General features: G+C 34.0%; 1 protein-coding gene across 1 annotated transcript in view; it reads right to left on the minus strand.

The window, feature by feature from the left end:
* The window catches only part of EXOC2 (exocyst complex component 2), a 125263-nt gene that overhangs the window by 68358 nt on the left and 33681 nt on the right, over positions 1 to 23224 (minus strand). The window contains exons 6-11 of the mRNA XM_021544771.2: positions 22312 to 22436; positions 10591 to 10671; positions 6518 to 6663; positions 6339 to 6420; positions 5742 to 5844; positions 2663 to 2781 (exon numbers count right to left, since the gene is read on the minus strand). Coding sequence (XP_021400446.1) covers positions 2663 to 2781; positions 5742 to 5844; positions 6339 to 6420; positions 6518 to 6663; positions 10591 to 10671; positions 22312 to 22436 — 656 coding nt within the window. The remainder of the gene's footprint in view (positions 1 to 2662; positions 2782 to 5741; positions 5845 to 6338; positions 6421 to 6517; positions 6664 to 10590; positions 10672 to 22311; positions 22437 to 23224) is intronic.

The following is a 23224-nucleotide window of genomic DNA, read 5'->3' on the forward strand; positions in this document are numbered from 1 at the left end:
CCCCTAACTTATCCAGATGAGAAAAGCAGAGACTTAGTTTAACTCCAAACCTACTTAAAGTAGTAAAAGTCATGTGTAATGACTCACAGCACAGTTCTCCTTTCAAAACTAATAAAATAGCAGCAAAATACTTTGGCACAAGCTCAGTTGAAAGGTGAAAAATTTTGCAGAAATGTAAAAATAGATATAATCTGCTACTGAGGTTTAAGTTTACTATGCTGAAAAGTTTTGACTCAATCAGTTCGAACCCACAGATTCAGTTGGCAAAAGAATGAAGGTAAGAATAGCCAGAAATAGCTAGTATGCCCAAGGTAGAACTACTATTGCTGTCTGCTTGTTTCAGCATTCATAATATGAAAACTGCCATCTGCTAGAAATAATGGAAACCTAGAAAAAATTTAAAGCTCTTTTCATTAGAATACCAGTCTTATGACCCATCTCTTCCTCCAAATGCTCGATAAACAAAAAAGTAAATATTTTTTAAGCATGTGTTAAGTGGACAACTTAAATGTTTGAAAATTTATTATCATATTATCTTAAAAAGAGCATATGAATTTATGAACATATAAATAGCATTTCTAACTTGTTTAAGTTGATTAGATCCCACAGTCTTGCATAACCAAACTGAACAAATCTTCACACTTTCCCTGTTTGAAAAGCATACACTTATTCAAGTCAATTAAAATGCATGTCATGCCTCCAATCACAACCAGCATTGTTCTACTTGGCAGTTAAAACCAATCCTTCTGAGTCCTCTTTTTTCCATCTCCCACCCGGTGTATGCCAAAATTAAACATCTGTGGAAAGTAAAAATCATGCTCAGCAACTTTTCTTTGTCCTACTAGATACTAAGTGAGAAACTCAATCAGCTACGATTGATTCTTGAGTATTTTAAAATCTGTACAAAAATCAGTGGAACACCACATAGAAGGCTGGAAGAAAATTATTGGAATTTGATGACTTGTTAGCATTTCTTTCATATATACACAAAATATTAACTATTGATACTTGTATTTGCTGGGCATTTGGGTTATTTAACTTCCCTCTTCTGTGAGTCAAAGCTGTATCATAAAGGCCCCTCTGACATTATGGCTGAGGTAAGCAGTTTTGTTGCCAGAAAAATACCTAACATGTTGAGATTTTTCAAGACAAATACAGGAATTTAGATACATTTTCCACTCAATCACTGCAGCCTGCACACCAAAATTATATAGACTACTAAAACAAAATTATCAAGCACTAAGTATCATCATGTCTCTATTAGTCTCGCTAAAAAGCAGGAAAATGGCCATACAAAGTTTTGCAAGTGAGAGAACGAAGCTCAGAATCATTAACCATGGCTGTTTTCACAAGTGAGTTTTGCTCCTGATAATTTACTGTTGTGATGCTGGTGGCAGTGCCTCATGAGGACTTTTGACAAGGAAAGAAGATGGGGGGGTTTGGAAACATTCTGAATTTTTACCAAGATGCCTGGAAAACAGTGTGGCACTCCAGCTAGTTCCACAGCACTTCACATTGTGTAGTAAAACAGTGATGGTCTGTGCACACTTTTAAGGTAAAACTTACTAACATTGCTGTCACAAGTGATACATCCTCTGAACTCCACATCTCATGTCACAACCTGTGCAACAGAGAGTTAAAGCCTCTGCAAAAATTTACAGCACATTTCTACAGCAGCTCCAACTCAGTAAAACTTTTGTGGTTACTCAGAATAAAATACCTTATTTGGCTTGGGATATACATGCATTAACACTAAACATGGGAGTTACCTATAAGCCAAGGTATGCCAGATTCCAATATGCCTATTCATTTCAGAACTGGCAGCAAACTCTGTAAGACTTCTTAAGAAACAAGGCACTGCTTCTATTTCCTAATTTGAAAATCCAGTTTTCAGATTTTACTACTAGAAATGTCAGGCCAGCAGCTTTCCACCTGCTGGAAGGCTTTTTATATGTAGGTGAATGGAATAGATGATGTTAATTTGTAGCTAAATTGCAGCCACACCTGCAAGCAATACCTACACTTTTCTTTGAGGAGCAACACTGTCCAAGACAGAATATAACTATATAATCATATTGGTCTTAATAATAACATTGACTAAATATCCCCTTTGTCCAGCTAACAGGTCTGTGCAGATTCAGTGCAACCTGAATTTTGAAACTGCACACAAAGAAAGAAGAAGAGGACTTCATAATGTCATTCACTACATGTCAAGGAATTAAGCATTATTCCTCTGTGCCCCAATGTCCTGGCTATCCATATACTAACAGAGTATCTTGTGACAAAGTAATCTAACTAGCAGATTCACAGAACAATCCAAACTTTATATGACATCAAAGCAATGTTCCAAGAGGACAGTAAACCATGGATAAATTATAGAAATATAATGCTTTTTCCATGTAAAGTGCTTAAATTAAGCAAAAAGAAAACTCCAACTGCTGTTTTGTGTTTATAACAGAATAAAAAAAATTAACTCAGTATTCAGCTTTGTAAAAAGCTATCTAAATTGATGGGGAAAACCTAAAATCTCCTCTGTACACTAGAATAAAATAAAAGGCAACGACACATGCCTAAATGTCAAATATACACACATATATATATATATATATATATATATATATATATATATATATATTAAGGTAAAATAAAAATGTATCCTTGCCTTTTTGTTCTTTAACATAGCTCTCCTTACAGTTGTGCATGAGCTGCAGAATCCACTGATGTTGAGCACCAATGCACTGCCAAGCTGGGTCCCCAGGTGCATGAAGATCAGAAAGATACCTGTAAAATCCAGTCCAAGAATTAGTTTTGACTTGACACACTGAAGGCCTCATTAAAACAGACCAACCATGTACTAAGAAATACTTTTTCTTTCTTTACATAATTTTAAATATTCAAGAATAGGTATTAAAATATACTTACATCCACTGCAAACAGAAGTTTTGCATTGGCTTTTTTTCAATTAGTAAGGCAAAATTCCACCAAAAATTTATGGAAATAAAAATCTTTAATATCCTATTAATATGTATTTCCAGTTGTGTCTCTAGTAATATGCAGGAAACCAAACTCTTTATCTGCAAGGTTGCAGTTTAGTGCTTCAGATTTGAGGGAAACCAGTGATGGCATCTCAAGCACATAAAATATAGTATTTTTCTTCCTACTGTATATGATTGTATCATCATGTAATCTTAACAAGTAATTTCAGAAAGAATTAATTTCTGGCAGCTCATTAATTTTAGCACATGCATGCACAAACATATCTAAATCAAGCTCCTGGGCTGTCTTTCTGTTTGTTTATTTTGGTCTGGTGGCTTTTTGTCCATGCAAAGACTGAAAAAAGAAGGGGGAGAGATAAGAAAAAGGACTGTGGCTTCTAATTTGCAGAAGAAAAATACTGTCTGTGTTTAGGCAGCGAGGAGTATTAGAAGCCAGCTGTTGTGATTTCAAAGCGAACACAAAAGGAATGTAGTCTCATGTATGGCATTCAAGACTATCTGACAACACACTTGCAAAAGAGTATTTTCAAAAAGTTGTAGCTGCTCTACTGTTTGAGGCATTCTGTTATATTCTGCATTAATGAGGCAGGACATATTTTAAAAAGATGCTTAAATTGAACTATAGTGATAAATTATCTGAAGCAGCACAGGCAATGTTTACTCCCTCACACAAGCTATTTTACTACAATAATAACTAATGTTAATTAGGACTGTGTTGAATTCTGCCTTCTTTGACAAACGTCTGCGGCACTTGAATAAAAAATAAACTGTCAAAGTAGGGCTGGTTGGATGGATGAGAAAATTACACAACTAACCATTTTGACAGGGTGGCATTTATAAATTATGAGCTCAAGTCCTTTTCAATGTTATGGGGACCTTTAGACTTTTTTCTTAGGCACAAAACTAAAAAAAGAATTACCACTGGTCTTGAAATACATACATCTACTTGGCTGTTAAGAGCTATGGTAAACTATTTTTGAATAGTATAAAATAATTAACAGTGTGAATACCCAAATACAATGAGAAGAAAATATGAATTGAAGCTTAATTATAAACATTAAGTATCTGAAGGAGAAAACACTAGTATTTTAGGTCTTGGTCAGCCTTCAACTTCAGAGACATATAAAACAAGAGTATCAAGGAAGAAAAACCCTCGTAAGACCAGCAGGGTTTATGCACAATTTGGATTTTGTTAGTTTCATTTTTGCTGAAGTCCCCTGAAGAAAATTTACTTCATACCTTGCCTTCAGAAAATTTACACTAACACAACCACGTATATTTAGAGTAGTGAAACTAATTTAACCATTTTGTAAGCTAGGATTCTGTTGATTAATTGGAACAAAATTATTCCACATTCATTCACTCCTCGCTCTTTATTATACTTCTACATGTGGAATACATTTGGTTACATTAACACAGTCTGCTTTAACATAGGCTGGAGTACTTTTAAAGATTCAGCAGTTCAAGGTAAGTGGCTACAAGACAAAACACTAAAAACAACCAACCCCCAAAACTCAAGCAAGAATCAATAAAACACAACCAACCAAAAAAACCCCACAAGAAACCCCAAACAAAAAATCAGAATCAAGCACACGTACAACATACAATACATGAGTCTTTCAAAGAACCTTTAGAAAAGGTCCTAAGACTTGGCTTAGGTTAAGCAGCTGCTCTTTGAAGCTTTCAAGTGCCATATAGAAAAGGAATAGCCAGCGCTGCGCCTTCACAGATATAAAATGCTAAACTATTCATCTTAAAAACCAGTTCCAATGAATAGGCAATAATAATGTAGCATCCAGAAGAATGAGAAGTGCTCTACATAAATGCACATAGGTCACTGTAGTCATAAACTCACACAATGCAAAGGGACCCAAGACACCAACCTCACACTTGGGCCTGTGTGACTGGGCCTGGTGCACACATAAAACACTCAAGACCTTGTGCAGGTGTCTGAATTTCACAAATGCTTCCTGCACAGCACATTTGGTGTGCTTCTTTTACAATAACTGATAAAAACACTGGGATTGTCAAGACACTAGGAGCCCTGATAGCAACCAAACCTCAAAAGCTTTTTAAATAAAGCTATCAAATGTTCCAAAGCACTCTAAAGTTTGGCACCAAGGACTGAAAAGTTGAGGTCTACATCAGCTCATCTCAGCAGCCTTTACAACAGACATCAGTTTTGTGAAAAACAGATAATCTGTAAATGTTAATGAACACTGAGCAACTAGTTCATGTTCATGAAATGCAAAGGAACTTCACTGTTTAGCCTGAGCAATAAAAGAGCCAATACCACTTTTAAACAACAGAACGGTCTGGATTAAAGCCTCCCTGTCATCTCACTCAGATGATTCCATTTCAATGTCAAGTCAAGCTGAAGTGTTAATAAGGAATCTATTTTGAGGTATGCAAACTAGGAATGGTCATTTCAAACACAGCTTGCAATATGTCAGTTTAGGGAAAGCAACAAAATCTCAACATGCCTGAAAGATGTAAAAAATTAAATTCAAATCTCAATTATGCTGCATTAAATTGTTCTCATTCAAGAACTGGTTTTCAGTCCTTCAATAAACAATCCAGTACCATTCCATTGCCATAATTTATATAATCATGAAGCCTCAAAATACTTACAGCTTTAAAACCAGTATTTAAACCGTAGTAAAACTAATCACTACCCTATTTAGGAAACATTTAAATACAGATTTAACACCATATGTCTGAGGAAGGTACTAGACAAGTGATTACCTTATATAACGTTTCTGATCATGCAATGTTGACGGAGTTTCAAGCAGCTTGTCCAACAAAAGTTCTCGTAAAGCTTCAATTCTGGTTTCAACTTCAGCATAATCTAGGAATAGGGAGCAAGAATAAATCCAATGTGTCCTTAAGCAGCATCATGAACTGAAAATTCTTATTTTCCTAGGGTATCAGACACTTCTGGAGTTAATGTGGAAATCAATATAAATCATTTTATAACAAGATACATCTGAAAATATTATACATGACAGTTTTACAAAACCAGGGAATTAGACTTTCAAGTCTTTCCAACAATATGTGAGAAAGATACTCAAAGTCACATTTTAATTACTGTAATCTTTTTTTATGTCCATTAATACCAAGACTAAATAAATAAAATTGGCTGTGATTTCACATTTTGTAGTATATACCTCACTCAGAAAACTTGTCAGAAATATTGCCTAGGGTAATTGGCTCCTATAAATCCATAATTTGTATGGATGAAAATCTGTATCAAAACCACACAAAGCTCTTTGGTCTCCTATGTGCTTTTTAGCCTTTTAAAAATATACCCAAAACAATTAAATAATAAAACCTGTATCTTACATTTTTTGAACACTTGAACCTCTGTCTTTCCGAAGAGGGACTTGGCTTTTTCGTAGTCATTAATAACCACATCATAATCGCCCTTAAAAACAAAACCAAGCATTTACATTTGTCAAGAAAAAGACTAATGTCAAAAGGCTACTTTCAGCAAACAGAAAATGATTTTTAAAGTATTATACCTTCTGAATATTTCTTTCAATGTTTAAGGGAAGATTGAAAAGAAATTTAAAGCGCTGAAGAACATTAAGTGCATTTCTTGTTGAATCAGCTTTGTCCTTGCGACCCAGCACTTCTTGAAATAAGGTATCTGCTGTGTTACTGGCTCCTATTTCAAAAAAGGGTGACAGTAAGAAAAAATAGAGTAAGCAATCAGCTGAAATCACAAACAGATTTTCTTCATTTTAATGAGTTAGTCAAGGTTTTTAATGAGTTAGTCAAGGTTTTTTTAGAGCAAATGAGTAATTAGTGAAGATTTTCAGCAATTTTTTTGTTCAACTGTGTTAACATTTTTACAACTGCTGAAATTCTATTTCAAAGCGAACCACTTAGCATTTTAATGTGGTAAGACCCCTGTGAGATTAAAAACAATCACTCTTTCCTATTTCAAATGCTTAGCTTTGCTGCAGATATTTTATAGTTTGCTTTGGCTCCAGATGCACATTTTACAACCAAATTATGCATCTCAGGATATAGAAAATTCATAGAAAGCTTTACTTTTAAAATAAGTATAATTACATTTTGGTAATTAATGTCAGAGCTTCTAAAGTTATCACTGGGTTTTGCAAACAATTTTTTTTATGTTTTCAAGTAAAATCTTAAAAATTATTAACAATATTTGAACCACTTAAAAGTACCAATGTTCAAGACAAAGACAACATCATGACTAAAAAAGTCTAACTAGCTGGTCACTGTAACAGAATGAATACAAATTGTCTTCACATTGCATTAAAACTCTTACTGGCTTCATCACACACAGGATGAAGCCTTAGTCAACAATGTCATGTATTTATGTCTCTATCCTATCTATGAATACTCTTCAATAAATACATTAAATATCGCCCTAAAACTTTTTCTGTCCAAACTCAAAAGCCTGCTATTTTCTAATAAATATTTTTTTCCAACACAATAATAAAATAATAAAATTTCATTTATAGTAGAGAAGACTTACACTGCATATGAATATTTGCATTTTTCAACTTATGACTTACTTTTAATTAACCAAAACAAAACAAAAAAAAAAGGGGAACCGCTTTAGCCTTTTTGATCATTGCGTGTAGAAGTTTCTACATTATCTGGTCTACTGACTATACTTTAAGCAAAGATGAAAAAAATTACATCAGTCTCACTGGGTGGCTTGCATGCCATTTTCTCTAGTCAACACTGTGGGTGGCCTGCTCATGTTAAAAGTAGTCTTTGCAAAATAATTGTTATATCTAAATAATGTTTAAACTTTGTTGAAATTTTGAAGCCTTGATGTAAAAAAAAGTTTTGTCAGGACATCTATTTCCACCACATACTATTCAGCACAGAATACTTTAATCCATTAAGGAGAAATGCACAATGAAAACAGTTAGCTGCACATTTAAATACAGATCACTATTAAAGTATGATTTTTCTCAAGGTTATAAGAAATTATTGTTTTGTAAATCCTTCCAGTAAGGAACATTTTGTTTGTTTGAATTCATATTTCTTGTCCATTCTTTTAACAGCCCAGAAGCAATTGCTGCATCTGGGTATTGAAGTTAGATTCATGAAGTTGTTTTTTTTTTGTTTTTTTTTTGTTTTTTTTTTTTTTGTTTTCTTTTTAATTCAATGCAAACCTTTTTTTAAAGATAATTGACAACTGCAGGTAGACCACAGTAATTTCTATTTTCATCTCTTTATTAAATCCCCAATTCAGGTAAAAGATTCTATATTTTTTTATAGGGTACTTTTTCTGTTTTATAAGAAATAGAAATATATCAAATTAATTATTAATGTATTAATGAAATTCAGTACTTCATGCAAAAAAGGTCTATCTTTTTAGAATTAAAATATTGTAAAATTTCTTCCCTCCTCATCCCTCCAAATCCTTTCTACAATAACTATCTTCAAAAATCTACAATAATCATTTGATTACTGATTAACCATCCATGGATAAAGTTGCAGTTCTTATATTGAGTAATTATGTTTTCAAAATAGATGATTCATCTACAGTGCATGAATTTTTTTACTTCAAAATAAATCTCTAGTTGTTCAACAGCTGTCTGTCTTAGAGTCTGAAAAACCCTACATAAAGGAATTCAATTTACCTCTTTTAATATACAATTCTTCATTAAATTAATTATAAGGTACTGTATGTTTTCAATAAAATAAATGTAATAGCTTGTTTAGCAGTATAAATTGATACAAAAATTCCAAACATCTATAATTCCAGATAAAACACTAAACTGTTCTTTTACTATCCCATGCCATTTCAATTCAAGAATTTGGAGCCCTCTTAACATACATTTTCCTCAGATGCTGTGGAAAACATGCTCATTTTTAAGGGTTTGTAACCAAGCTCACACAACAGCAGCTGTCTCTCAAAACATGCACCTACAGTCCATAAAATGCACAATTCAATTAAAGAATTAAAGTCATCTTTGAAAACAGTCCCTGCTACTCATGGATTATGGAAGCTTTTCAATGGTCAGACAAGAAACAAAGCTTTGATCCTAAACTACTTTGCATAATATTATTTACTCTTTTTAAATCCTTGTATTCCTACTGCCCTGCTTCCCACCCATCATGACTTGCAAAGCATCGTGAGGAAAAGCAGCCAATTCTTTTCATAGCAGAGCCAAACTTCAAACCACTCTGAAGTGTCTGGCACAAGTTCTCTACCGTTCCAGCCTGAAAAAGACAGTTTGCATTGTCTACATACAAAGTTCAGCCACCGTTTATCAAATGAAACAGCAATTATGCATTATAGGTAAATCAGTCTTATATTAGTGCATATAGGAAAATATCACAGATCTAAATTTTTGCTTTTTTATTTAAAATCTGTCACACAATTTAGTACAAGGGAAAGTGCTCTCCAAGGAATCTATGCTTGGTTCATGACATGGCCTAAATAAAGAGCACTGAGGATTGCACTGGAAAATTTCAACAAATGCTTCTTTTTCTCCTACCTAAATGTACCAAATATTCTGCACACATAGACACATGCTACAGTCTTTATATAGAGGTGTGAGGCTTTATGTGGTGTTTTTTGCCGATTTTTACATTTTTTTGCAGCTTGTATTTTTTTTTGTTTTAAACATCAAGCTGAGGGAATAACAATGTTCAAGCTACACCTTTATTATGAGCATCAAGGAATCCCTACTGAAAAGGGCTAGAGCTGTTCACAAAACCCCCTGCTTTCTTTGTGCTCCCCACACAAACACACATACAGTCACTGCTTTCTTCATACAAGAAAAGAAAAACAGTGAACTTCCATGTCACTTTCTTGATTTCATAAAACACAGTCAGACTTTCCAACACTTGAGTCAGCTATCTGCATGTCATTCCTGCTTATTGATACAGCACTAAGGGAAACATCCCTTCCTCTGTGAAAAAAATCACAATGAAACAAAGTAAAATTATCTTGGCAGAAGTCCCAGAATTAAAAAAAAAAAAAAAAAAAGAACTTTTTTGATCTGATGAAACACATACCAAACTGCAGCAAATTCAAGCCATCTCTCTCAATGCAACCTTACAGCTAATACAGAGAAAGAGAAAACAAAGTACTGACAGCTTTTCAAGGTTTCTAAAAAGAATGCTCATGCCAGATAGTCTAAATGCCGATACATTAAGTGAAAAAGATCCTGTCAATAGACCTTGTTATTGCAAATATCTTATAATTGGATTTTTTCTGCCTTTACTTGAACATCACACAATCCTGGTATTTAGCTCAGCTCATCCTTCTACAGTTCTGTCTATCCATGTAGTTCCTCTATTTTCCTCATCCACTCAAAACTGAGAAGTCACCAAAATGAATCTGAAGTAAACACTTTAAAACATCTTTATTTTGATATTTATTTGCTTTGTTATCACAAACACTGCCAAAAGTCATGGCAACCGCTGCTCCTTATTTCAAAAGATGCATTATCACACCCTGGAATCACTATCACCCAACAGGGAAGGGACCAGAGACTGTTTTCTACTTTCTACAATATTCCTAGGAAAATATTAAAGCCTGTTAGAAAGTCCAAAGTCCATAAATAGCTGCTGCTGGAAGGACAAAACTTACTGTTCAGTACATTCTCCAGTTTTTGCGTCATGGATCCCTCTACTTTTTCCGTTCCATCCGCTTCCAGTTTTTGATGGATTGCTAGAATAAAGTGTCTAGTTAAAATGCAGAACATTTTAATAGGTGGGAACACATTACATCAAAGTGACACTTTTAAACATTTTTAAAATTAAAAATAAAGTGTTATTTTTCTTTTTAGACACAAAAAATACAAACATGCTTCATGGCAGCAGAGCCTAGTGGAAGACAGGGCTTACAGCCAGACACTGCAGAATTTTAACCATTACTTTCACATAGACTTTCTGTATCTTCTTGAACAAGACAGTAATACTTAAGAAAAAACCCACAAACATATAGAAGAATAATCTATTAGTTATTATAATTTAAATTAGCCATCTTATATGGGCATTAATTAAAAATTGTGTTGTGAAAAATACCATTTAAACACATAATACTTCTGCTTTGTATGTCACTGATGTCACAAAAAAGAAATTACCAATAATTTAAGGTAGAAAGGGAGTCACTGGGAATCTGGATGATCCCAAAATCAAGTGCTAGAACATTCACCCATCACTTCTTTTCACCTACAAAAAGGCACTCCTAAAATACAATTTAAGAGTTTCTCAAAGCATTAACCATTATCACAATGTTTCTGTGTAATTTTGCTCTAAACAACAGGATAACAGAGGGGAGGTTTATTTCTTTATTATGCTTTATTTTCTTTTAAGATGCTATTTTTCTCCTGTCCTAAAATGCCAAAATCCTGAACTCTTATTTCTGTGTAGTATTACTAATGAAGGTGGAAATGCACAGTGCCAGCACTAATTTATTATTTTACTATAATTTACTCTAATTTCTTTTGCAGGGAGAAGGCACAACCTTCTCTGAAAATGTGAACAGTGAATGTAGTGTAGATGGTCTTTATTTCTACTTCCCCTCTCTCACACAGCCCTTCTTCCCTCTTCTGCTGTTCAGCATAACCAGCACAAATCAGTATTTCTCTCTTTTAAAGTATTATTCCTGTGTTTATGCAGCACATATAAAATATGATTTTCCTTTCAAGTTTTTAATCTGATAATGCGTAAAATCTGCTCTATCAAATAGCCATCAGCTCCTATTGCTTTAGATATATTCCAGGCTTAAAAAAAACCTCCTACCTCTACTGGTTCTCAGTAGAATGAAGTGAAGCTAAGCTACCCTTGAAAACAGTGATACCCAGTGCTTTGAAAAAATTGTATATTTTAGTTCAAAACACAGATACACTTCTGAAAGCAGCTTTTCAATTGTTCCTGCTTATCTTGCTCTAGTCTGTATGGCGGTGCAACCTGAGCTCCCCAGCTGGATTCTTTTACAGTAAAACAAAATTAGAAGAAGCACGCTGAGACTACACCTGAGGTGCTGAGACACCTGGAATTCAATCAACTGAGTGAAATTTGAACTAGGTCTGAAATATTGCCATAAACTGCCCATACCATGCATAGAGAGATGCCATTGCCAGCTGGTTTCCTCTCCAGTGCTTGCCCATCCCATGTAGATGCAAACCAACAACTGAACATTGACAGGAACCCTTGGGCCTCAGACCTACAGCAAGGAGTGAGTGATGGTGGCTATTCTGAAACTGCATGGCCCTTTATAGTCTCCAGCCCCCTTCAAAGAAGGAATTTTCATAGGGGGGAGATAGAGGAGACACGTAACGCCAGTGTGTAATTAAAAAAAAAAAAAGAAAAAAGAAGGAAAATTACATTATTCTCAAACATCCAAATATGACCCTTCAATCCTTTGATCCTACACTAAGAATTACAGAAAGTCTTGCTTTCATGAAAATACAAGAGCAACTCTATTTTCATTCTTAAATTAATCAGCGGGAAAAAAAAAATCTAATTACGACACCATATTTCTTAAGATAATCAACCCTGAAATGAAATGAACTAACACTGACAGATTTTTGCACATTTTAAGGACACATTTGTGTACAATGTGGACTGCACTTACCAACAAGAATACTTCTACAATTTTATAACAAAAGCATTAGTGGCTCTACTGACATGATTCCAATTCTATATATCATTTTCAGTCACAGGCAGCCAATGTAGTGCAATAAACTTTACCTACTGAAAAGCAAGTTCAGCAGAACAGCAACCACAACATAAACAGACATTTTAAAGCCAAATGTTGTAAGTACTATTGGAATTACATCAAACTGTAATGATTTTAATTTACATATTTTGAAATCACTCTACGAAACATACTTTTGAAAGATACTTTAAAAATAGACGTGGATAAAAATCTAAGTTACATACTGCCTCAGAGGTTTTTAAAATTTAGCATACTGGAACAATTAATTACATACCATTAATTGCAGACCAATGCAATATCATGTAGCTTCTGAAGGGGGCACACCTAAGCATTTCCAAAAGTGACCTGCAATATCTAAACCTCTATGAAAGCATACATACTGGCAACAAAAGGTAAAACATGATGAGGACTTCTTTCTTGTACATAAGTTTTGGAAGAGCACTATCTATGTTAGAACATTCAAATTCTTGAAATGTAACTTCTTATTATGTAGGCAGCTTATTTAGAAATTATGATTATATTAAAATTAAAATATCATGATCTTTAACCAGTTGCTGAAAGTTAAAATACATCTTTCCAAAGCAATTCTCTTTCTCATCTGGTTCAGAAAAGAATATACAATAGCAATATACTATTCCCTCCTCTTTCTTTTAGAAGGCAGAAAGTAATTTCTTTTCATATTGGTAGCTATTGTGCATAGCAACCCGGAAAACAGCATTCACGAATCTTAGATTGGAAATTTTGATGTTGGAAACCCAGGAAGAATGGTCCTATTAAATCAAGTCAAAATGCACATACAGACAGAGAAAAGTATGTCAGTGGAGCAAAAAAAAAAAACCAACAAAAGACCAAGGTGTTGAATTTCAGAAATATGGAAAGCATTGCAGAGTACAGATATAGGCATATTAAGCATATGTAACTAGAAGTGTAAAAAAAAAAAAAAGGCATTTTTGAACCATTGTCTGAAATAAGGTATTTTAGGACATTCTGTAAAGTCTAAACTTACTTAAATTACTCTCTGTCTCACAATAAATTTATTATATTTCCTTCTACATGTTTAGGCTACTTTGCTTACTGTAGTTATTTTTACACATCATATTCTGATTTAGCAATAGAGAGCACATTCACTGTGTTCCAAGGCTGAGTTACAAAAGAAAAAAAAAGTCTTATGTTTCCACAGTGAAAAAGGCTTTCTAATAAAATCTGAGCTTACTCCATTTGCATCAAAGGATTTTGAAAAAGCTAAATGCATGTTCTTTCCATGGAGATCAGACAAGCAAAACTATATGCAGTCAAGAAAGGTACCTTTAGACCTCATCTTTGGGAGGAATTTAGTGATACTCAAGTTATTTTTTTCTCTTAAAGTGCTAAATCCATCTAATAGCGGGATGATGCTGTTTGGGACAACCCCTGTTCTCCTGTACCCAAAGGGCTTCCTTTTGCTGGATCTAGCAATCACACAGCTGCAGGGCAGCTGCAGGGAGATAATTTGGTGCAAAATGAAATCACTAAGGAAGAAATGTTGCTTTACTTACCAGTGAGCTTGTCTAAACCTTGCCTCAGTGGTAACACTGCAGTATAAGGAAAGGAGCATATGGCCAAGGGAAGGTAGAAAGCCATCGTACTCTTCCCACGCTACCCAGTACTTAAGGTTACCTTCAAATGCAATTTCTTACCCTCAACTTATGCTTGAGGGTAACTTAGTCTTATTGCAGCCTCAACTTAAGGCTGCAGTAAGACTAAGGAGAAAATTTTAGGTCTTTGAAGGCTTGAAGTAAAGGATAGATGGGATTTTTCTTGAACTGCCCGTTACCCTGGCTTTACCTGACAGAAACTATACAAGTTGGAAAAGCAGTTGGAAACCTAGCAGAATCTGTTCTTTATTTTTAGGAGATTTACTGTAAGAAGCATACAATAAATAAAAATGAGGAAAGGCTACATCTGGATGCTTCAACTAAGGCCAAATAATTAACTGTATTTTGTATCACCTTTGCCAGTAAGTGTTCATGTTTTCCAGCTAAGTCAGGATATTTGCAAGTCAGGCTTGCAAATTTCACAGCTGCAGGCAGATACTGATTAATAATAGTGAAGAAACTAAGTTCAAAACTCACAACCGCTGCGACTAAATACACCAGAACACATGCAATGTCCAATCTAGAAAATAAGCCATAATATAGGCCTTGTATTAAAATAAACAGCAATTAATTCATTGCCACTTGTGTTGAAAACAATCTTATTTAATCTAAGAAAGGATATGGGTTTTTTTGTTAGATTTATGAATCTAGTAAATTAAACTACACTTGGCAGGATCATGCAGCTTTTGATTTGCAAATTTCATACTTCATTTCCTCATTAGATATTTTTAAAACATATTTTGAGATAGGCATCAGGCGTGGCATTCTCAAAAGTTCCTCAGCCTAGCTCTCAGTTCAAAGCAACACAGATGAACATTTTCAACCATTTTCTGACTAAAGGATGGCTAGAAATGCATTTGGCATATCTGAAAAACTTACTGATTTTCATAGAATTGAGGTTAAAGAAAAAATATTTTAAATAAATCACATCCTTTTAGTCAGATACAGAAAACAGGAGGGGGAAAAAATACAAGAAGGGCAAGGCTGACTCAGCAAAGTATTTAAGATCTGATGTGGTAACTAAGAACATGGCACCAAAGAACAGTAGTGGAGGAATGAAGAACACATGTTAGAACATTGCCAGGTTTCATGCTCAATGCATGAATAAAATCGTCTTTGGTTTCCTTTAATGGAAGATTAAATTATTTTGTAATTTTAACAAAATATAAGAAGGTTATTGATGAGGAGACTATCCCTATGTAAGGTAAAAGCTGTTCTGATTGGATTTAACAGGACTGCAGGGCTGCATATAAAGAGGAAAGCAATAATGACAGCATGCCATGAATGGCACTCCTAACACATTACTCTATGAAAATCTTAAAAAAAAAAAAAAAAGAAAAAAAGTAGTTTTTTTTTCCTTTTTCCTTTTTCCTTTCCTTTTTTCCTTTTTTTCCTATTAGTTAATAGCGCTAAGTCTAGTTTGGTTTAGCCATTCCTGCAGTGCCCCTCGAGAATTCTATATATTGTTGTATTGGCATAGCAAACTTGGCCTTGTTTTGGTTAACATTATTAATCCTACCAAAAATGACAAAATATTGAAGTAAATGCAGTAAGTTGCCTTTTTGAGTTTTGTTTCTCTAGCATTTACTTCTTCAAGCTCGTTTACCCAACACAGTGGAAAAAACTAAAAGAAAATGGACATATTTAACATGATATTTTAAGGTAACTGAAGTACAGTGCTAGGAAGGAAGGCTTTATTGATATACAAACCCCAAAAATTTTAGTCTAAAAACATTATGAGATCAGACAACTTGTTCTCAGATGGACTTACAATAAAGCAAGTTTGATATCTCTGGGAAAATATCTTGGAAACAGACGGAAAATGTGGCTTATTATTCTGCCTATAGATGCACTAAAAATTCCAAGATTGCATCCAGGCCTTTGCCAGAATACTTCTGAATTAAAGAGTACAGAAAATGCTATTCTCTCTTTACTTTCTGCATCTGTGAAAGGTAAAAGTAGTAAAAATAAAAGCAGCTTTTAAATCTTTTAAATCTTGCATTTAAAAGCTGGTATGTAAATCAAAATGGAATAATGTAGCATGAAATTAAGGTGGTTTCATGGCTTGCAGGATAAGCCTGGATCAAATTTAATCATAGGTAACTTTTTGCACACTTGCAATTAATTGCAGAAGTTGCTGTTTCAAATTTGCAATTGTAAAATTTATTCCTCTTTTTACATGCTTTACTATTTTTCAAATTCATTAAAAAACAGTGTATCTGAAAAAAAACAAGTTCATAAAATATGACAGCCACACAGAAAATAAGTTGTCAAAACTAGATCCCTTTGGATAAATTCTGCCAGTAATTAGCTCACATCTCTAAAACAGTAAGTGATGAAGAAGCTATATGAGCAGTCAGCATAAAAGCAGAGCTTGGGCAGAGAATCTTCACTAAAGCCTGTGAAAATTGCTGCTGTTTCATACGTTTTCTAATAAAATTTTCTCTTGCTTGAGACAAAAAAAAACCCAACTCCCTACACAACACCATGCTAGGATCTGCACCAAAGCAAAGTTTGAGCCTCTTATCAATTGTGATAACTAACTACTGCTTTTGTAAAACTGCATTAAGGTAAAAATGGTCTGCTACAAAAATTGACTGTAAGAACTGCATGAAGAGGAAGCATTCACCCAAGACTAAACTATCTGCCATCACTTAGATACTTTATTGCACCCCTTTGTCAGGTCATCTTTGTCTCAGAATACATTTCTCATTTTAATGTCCCTCTTGTTATCTAGTGCTGAAAGAGCAGAACACAAGTTTTTAACAAGCAAAATTAAATTTTTAATTTAGGAAGGCTATTTTTAGAATGCCTAATTTAGCACATCTATTTTTTAATTTCAAATACTCAGGAGGCCTATAAATGTAAGGAAAAATATGAAGCAATGATAGTACTTATCCTTCTCATACATTTTTTTTCTGTAAGAGCAGCACAAAGATGATTCAAGTATTCAGATAGGAGGACCCACCTGGGAAACTAGACAGGGAGCAGAGAGCACGTCAGATTGCTTCAAGATGACTACATGAAGGCATGATCATAATTCTTAACTTGAAATAATGTAACTTGCACAGGCTATGGGGCATATATGCAGAGGAACTGCTACTCTGAAGTGACTGATATGCTCTCAGATATGTATCTGATACATGCAGCATCATTTTTTTATTTTTGCCAGCTTGTTTCCATGGTGCTATTCTTTCTTATGCTCTACAAATTATCGTCTTTAAAATCACTAGCTGTAAGAGCAGACTGTTGTTACCTTGCAAAGACAATATTCTATCACTTGAAGTAGGAGGAGGAAGATAACATTAATAGACACACATCACACAGAAAATTAGAAACAGCTATTCCAGACATTTCAAGTCACCTGCACAACATTTAGGTAGCAATCATATATTTGAATTTGATTTACTCAAATTCATAGGTTTACCAAAAATCCCGACTATTTGAAAAAATATACAAGAGTTAAGTAAAGCAAAAGTGTGGATTAGATTTATTACAAACAGCAATGTTTCAACAGCAAAACCTAGTATACCATCCCAATGCCACACTGCCAAGCAAAAACAGTCATGCACTAGCATTTAATTGGAAAAAAGAAAAACATTTCAAAATTAATCATAAATCTAGTTTGCAAACAGAACCATTAATGGAAAATTGGGTTGGGTCTATATAATCTCTTTAAATTCAAATGTAACAAAACTCCTCAAAAATTTGAAGTGAAGGGACACATTTATCAGAAGCTAGCATCAGTTTGTAGCTTCTTAAATTCCCAGTCTGACTCAGAATTCAACATAGCTCAGGTGATATTTTTTGTTTTACTTTCAGAGAAAATTAATTTAACAGACATAATGGCAGCAGCACAGACAGCCTGAATCCAATCCAATTGTGGATCACTAACATGCTTTCGAGAATAAGCCTTAGGGAATGAACTGCAAAAATAGTCTACAGGAAGAAAAAAAAAAAAAACAAATCCAAATCCAAATCAAAAAATCAGGCATTGGCCAGATTAGGATCATTCAACCAGGTAATTTCAGCCACACCATCCTAGCTTATGTATTAAGAAAGGCAGTAGACAAAAGGCCAACAACAGACCAAGGTCCCTATCACACAGGTCATTCCCAGAGGACACATATCTGAACAGGAGTGGGAAAGGGAAAACAGGAACAGTGCTGTAATAGCCAGCAGTGCTTCTTCTGTACAGACTCCTTCCTGAAAATCACAAAAAATATGTTTGTAGTTGTACTTGCAAAAAAATTGTTGCCATGGCAAATTAGATAGCCAAATCTAAACCTCAAATTTGCCCGTGATATCTGTGTTTTAAAGACATCACAGTATCTTCTTTACCTGCCAATAGAAATGTCATACTTCCATGTTTTTGTATAAGTGAACGACTAAAGTAGTCATTTCCCTATTTTTTTCCTGTCATTTAAATAAGAAGAAACTGCAGCCTTAGGTTCATTGCAAGGAGCATTCCAGAAAAAAAAAAATACTGAAAGAAAACTAACTTGCTAACTTTTCTAACGACTCCTGTGTGAGACCCGATTTGCTGGTGATGGTAAAATAAGTCTTAACTACAAACATATAAACAGCCACCCTTTTAGGAATGCTACTTTCTAGGTTGCAATTAGAATTACAGGAAATGAACCAGCTGAACTCCCTGACACTGGCAAGTAGGTCAAGTTGAGATAAACCCTGCTCCCCTCAGCTCAGTTTACAGCTCCCTTCAGCTGACGAAACAAACTTCCTGTTGAACATCTCCTCTGCACAGTTACTGTCAAACTGTCAGCCAAGCTAACAGGCAGAGAGACATACGGATCTGATAAGGTTATTCTGTTTTCCTAGAAATTAAACCAAATAAGGGTGGGTTCTCATCAATTTGAGCTCTTATTTTCTTAGCAAACAGCCTCTAAATCACAAAATACAATAAACATCTTTTATGTTTTCCATTGCTTATTTATTAAAATATTAATAGTCATTTAAATGTGTAATAGAGTCTGATAGCATACTTAAGATCAGAAAGAACTTACTGGTCCTAACTAATGAAAAAAGGTGTACACTAGTCAGTAATTCAGGGTTTCCTTAATCAATGTAGCATATTTGAAACAAATATTGTTAAATGTATATGAATTTTAAAAAGCATCTATAAAAGGTGTAGAGGAGTATGAAGTAACTGGAGAAGCAAGTGTTATACCTCCTAATGTGATCCTCTTATGAAAAGTCATCCTGTACTAATGTAGGGAGACTTAGGAGAAAGAACTGCTCACAAGTAGCTCCGTTCTATAACTACAATTCAACAGACCTGCAGTTTATGAAGCATAAACACTGGAGTCAGAAAATGTGGTCCAAGATATCTGAAGGGAAACAATGAGAGTCTAATATTTTGCCGTCAAAAAAACCCACATCTTTAGAAAATAAACTAGATTTTATAAATCTTGCTAAAGCAAGAGAGTTAAAAATACCTAAACCAAATTGAAATAGCTGAGAAAATTTAAATCATATTGGAAGACAGACAAAATGTATTCATAAGGGCTTTCCCTTAAGTCACTTTTTATCTGTGACAGTTGTATGCTCAGAATCAAAGAATAGAAGTTTGCAGAACAATGGCTATGTCCCTAAGAGTTTGTGCTGAAACAAATAATTCAGCTTTCACATATAAACTACTACTCACTTCAGCTTTGTTGAAACACATACAAATTCTAGCTGCACTTTTTAAAGGAGAAAATAAGACATAAAAATTCACATTTAGGTATGTAAGGGCAGAAAAGTGCAATCACATCATCTTGCACAATCAATGCCTAGCCAGATTATATTTTTAATTTAATGTTCATCTATTAAAAAGCTTGAATTTGAAAAATGCATAATGAAGAATTAACGGGGGGTTTGTTTGCTTTGGGGTTTTTGTTTGGTGGTTTGCTGTTCATTTTTTAAAATCTTCATCTGACTGTTTCTCTAGAACGATGCTAATAATGCTTACACTTAATTTTCAGCATCTTTCATTTGAGAAAACTGTAGTGATCAAATGTTCTGGTGAAAACTTTGACACCTGGCAATAGGGATGGATGATGGCATCAAAGAGTCATTTTTTTCTTCTTGCTACTGGAAGCAACATCCAAGTTAAGAGCTGATTGTACCTATCACAAGTTCAAGTCTTTGAAAAGTTATGCCATTTTTCCAGCTATACTCTCTCAAAAATATCCTGCATAAGGAGGAAGAATAGGCAAATACTACATTCAAAACTGAAATTAAAATGCAATAAGAGTGGGTTTAGTGACTGAAAAGAAGCAAAAATTCTTCTGTACATGCACTTAGGATGACATTTCAACAGAGAAATGTGTATTAAAATGCTTCAGAAGGCAGCTGTGACCTGTACTGCATCCTCGTTAAGAATCTGCATTCAGGATTTTAAAAATAAGTATTATATTGCTGCTGCCCTTGAACTTCAGTGATACAGTTTTGAATTTATAAGAGTGAGGATTTAAGTCTATAATTTTATTTTGCTATAAGAGCATGAAGGCCATTCTTCCATTATAACACTTGAATTCATTGTATAAGCTGAAACTTGAATTCACTGTATAAGCTGTATTTTGAGCACAAAAGGGAGATCATTGAGGGGAAGAGAAAGCCAACCCATTTTGGTTACAGACAAAAAGTGACATCAAGAACTACTTGAGTCATCCCAAGTTTAAGTTCATAATTTAGCTGAAGGACTGCACTGATAAACCCTGATTTTAGGTAAAAATAACACTGATAAAGGCAAAAGATGCAAAACAATATACAGCTTATAATATTTTAAAAATTGAGATTATAGTATTTAATAAAATAAATGAGGTTGTTTTTCCTATTATTATTTTATTAATATTTCTCACATTACTACTTGCTCGGACTCCAAAGACAAAATGCTACTAAGAGGTGGAATAAAAGAAAATTACTCAGTTGTGCTCAGCTTTTCTAAAATCTCACAACATCTATGGTTTGCCTTATCTTTCTTCAAATCCTACTAGTATTTGCTGATCCAAAAAATAATCTTACCAGGTAATACTGTTAGCAGTACTTTTTATCCATAGTAGCAACTTCTTGAAAACAGAGCTTTCAGTCTTTTAGAGTATGTGATATTCCATATGCAAAGCAGATTTGGTTGTGAAAAACAAGCCACATTTCAATATTTATTTGGGTTTATGTTTAAGATAATTTATGAAAAAAACAGGATTTCAGTATTTTCAAGATATAAAATTTACAAGAAAAGCCTAGTAGAAAAGAAAGTAATGGTTCTTCTTAGAGTCTTTTCCTATGAGTACCACCACATTCTTCAGAATTTCTGCTAAATCCTTAGTACTTCTTTTATTGAACCTAATCAGATTTTGGCCAAAGGGGTCAATTACCGGGATGGATAATCAGTATAGTGGTAAATGACAAAACTATTGGGGTGGTTTCCTGGGCACCGTTGCTGCTCTAGTGACCAGAGCCTCACAATGAGGTTTGACCTACAAGACAATTGATGCTTTAAGAGTGTGTATGTGTGTGTCTATGTACAGCAACATATATACATATAAATGGCAACTAAGATAATCCCACTAGCGTGCTACATTCTCCCAATGGCAAGCAGAACAGAAAGGCTCTGATTTCCTGTAGTAAACATATAAATATCATTGCCTGACTATGGAATAAAGCATCATAAAATCAATCATAAAATTTTTGCTGTTGCTATAGTTTGCAAGTAATCTTAATGTTAACTCCAGTTTAACACTTCTCTTTCTTGCATTTGTGGTCTAAGCAATTTGATCAAGTGACTTGTAAGATACAATTCCTGTAAGATACAGTTGGTAACATCCTTTGCAAATAAAGCATATCAATGAGTTAGCCAGCTCTAGCTTGTGACCAACACAACACAGATTTTGGGCTCATTATACAGTTTTAGTACAGACCATGAAGAGAAACAGTATTTTTAGTATTCAACTATATATGCACATAAGTATTTTCTTTTATACTGTACTTAGCAAGTGCAAAGCATCTTTACCTGACAGAGCATCTTGTGCTTCAAAAAATGTGCTGAGACCTCCTTTCACATAAGCTAGACTCCCTTCATTTTTCTTATTAGCTTGTTTCTTCAAATTCACAACAGCCGTTTTGAGCTGATCAAAACTGAAAACAAACAAGAAGACCTCAGAGACAATTTAAACAATAAGGTCAGCTAATAAATAAACAGAACAAACTACTTGGAAAATAAAGCCATGTAATTTCAGAACAACTAGTAAGGGCAAATTAATTGCTAATGAGTGTGCTTTTCAATAATGAGAGTTTTTTCTTAGTTCAAAGATCTCAGTATTTTAGTTTCAACCCTAAATAGAGGGCACCTATCACTTGTGACACAAGAGATTTCGTCATAATACAGTCTGGTCAAGATGTTTCTTCTAACAGTCTGCACTATATTAAATAGGTGACAGTGGAATTCACTTCACTTAGTACACAATAGATTAACAACTGAGATATTGCAAGTCTCTTTGATAATGACATTTGTTTAACTCTGCTGTTTTACTCACAATCCTTTCTCACTTTTGCTTCTGAATTAATTCAATATTTTTATGTTGGTTTGGACATACAGTTCAGAATTTAATACAATACAATACATTAGTGCAAAATAAAGAAAAGCTAAACAGATTCCTGCTTTATGAAGTTATGGTTTTTACACAAATTTGCTGAAATGTTTTTGAAAGAAACTTCACAGGGCAATACTGATTGCCAGCTCATTATTGTTCTTGGTATGGTAGCTTTCTTTTTTACCTGATTTTCCTAATATTTCTTAATTTTTGCCAGTTTACATTTGATTTCACACCATTATTTTTTGCAAGCACCTGCAATTAATTGAGAAGTCTTATGTTGTGAATAAATCTTCATTAATGGTATATAATTTTTTCTTTTTTGGTTGGTGA

Source organism: Lonchura striata, chromosome 1 (genome assembly GCF_046129695.1).
Source record: "Lonchura striata isolate bLonStr1 chromosome 1, bLonStr1.mat, whole genome shotgun sequence".
Taxonomy (NCBI): domain Eukaryota; kingdom Metazoa; phylum Chordata; class Aves; order Passeriformes; family Estrildidae; genus Lonchura; species Lonchura striata.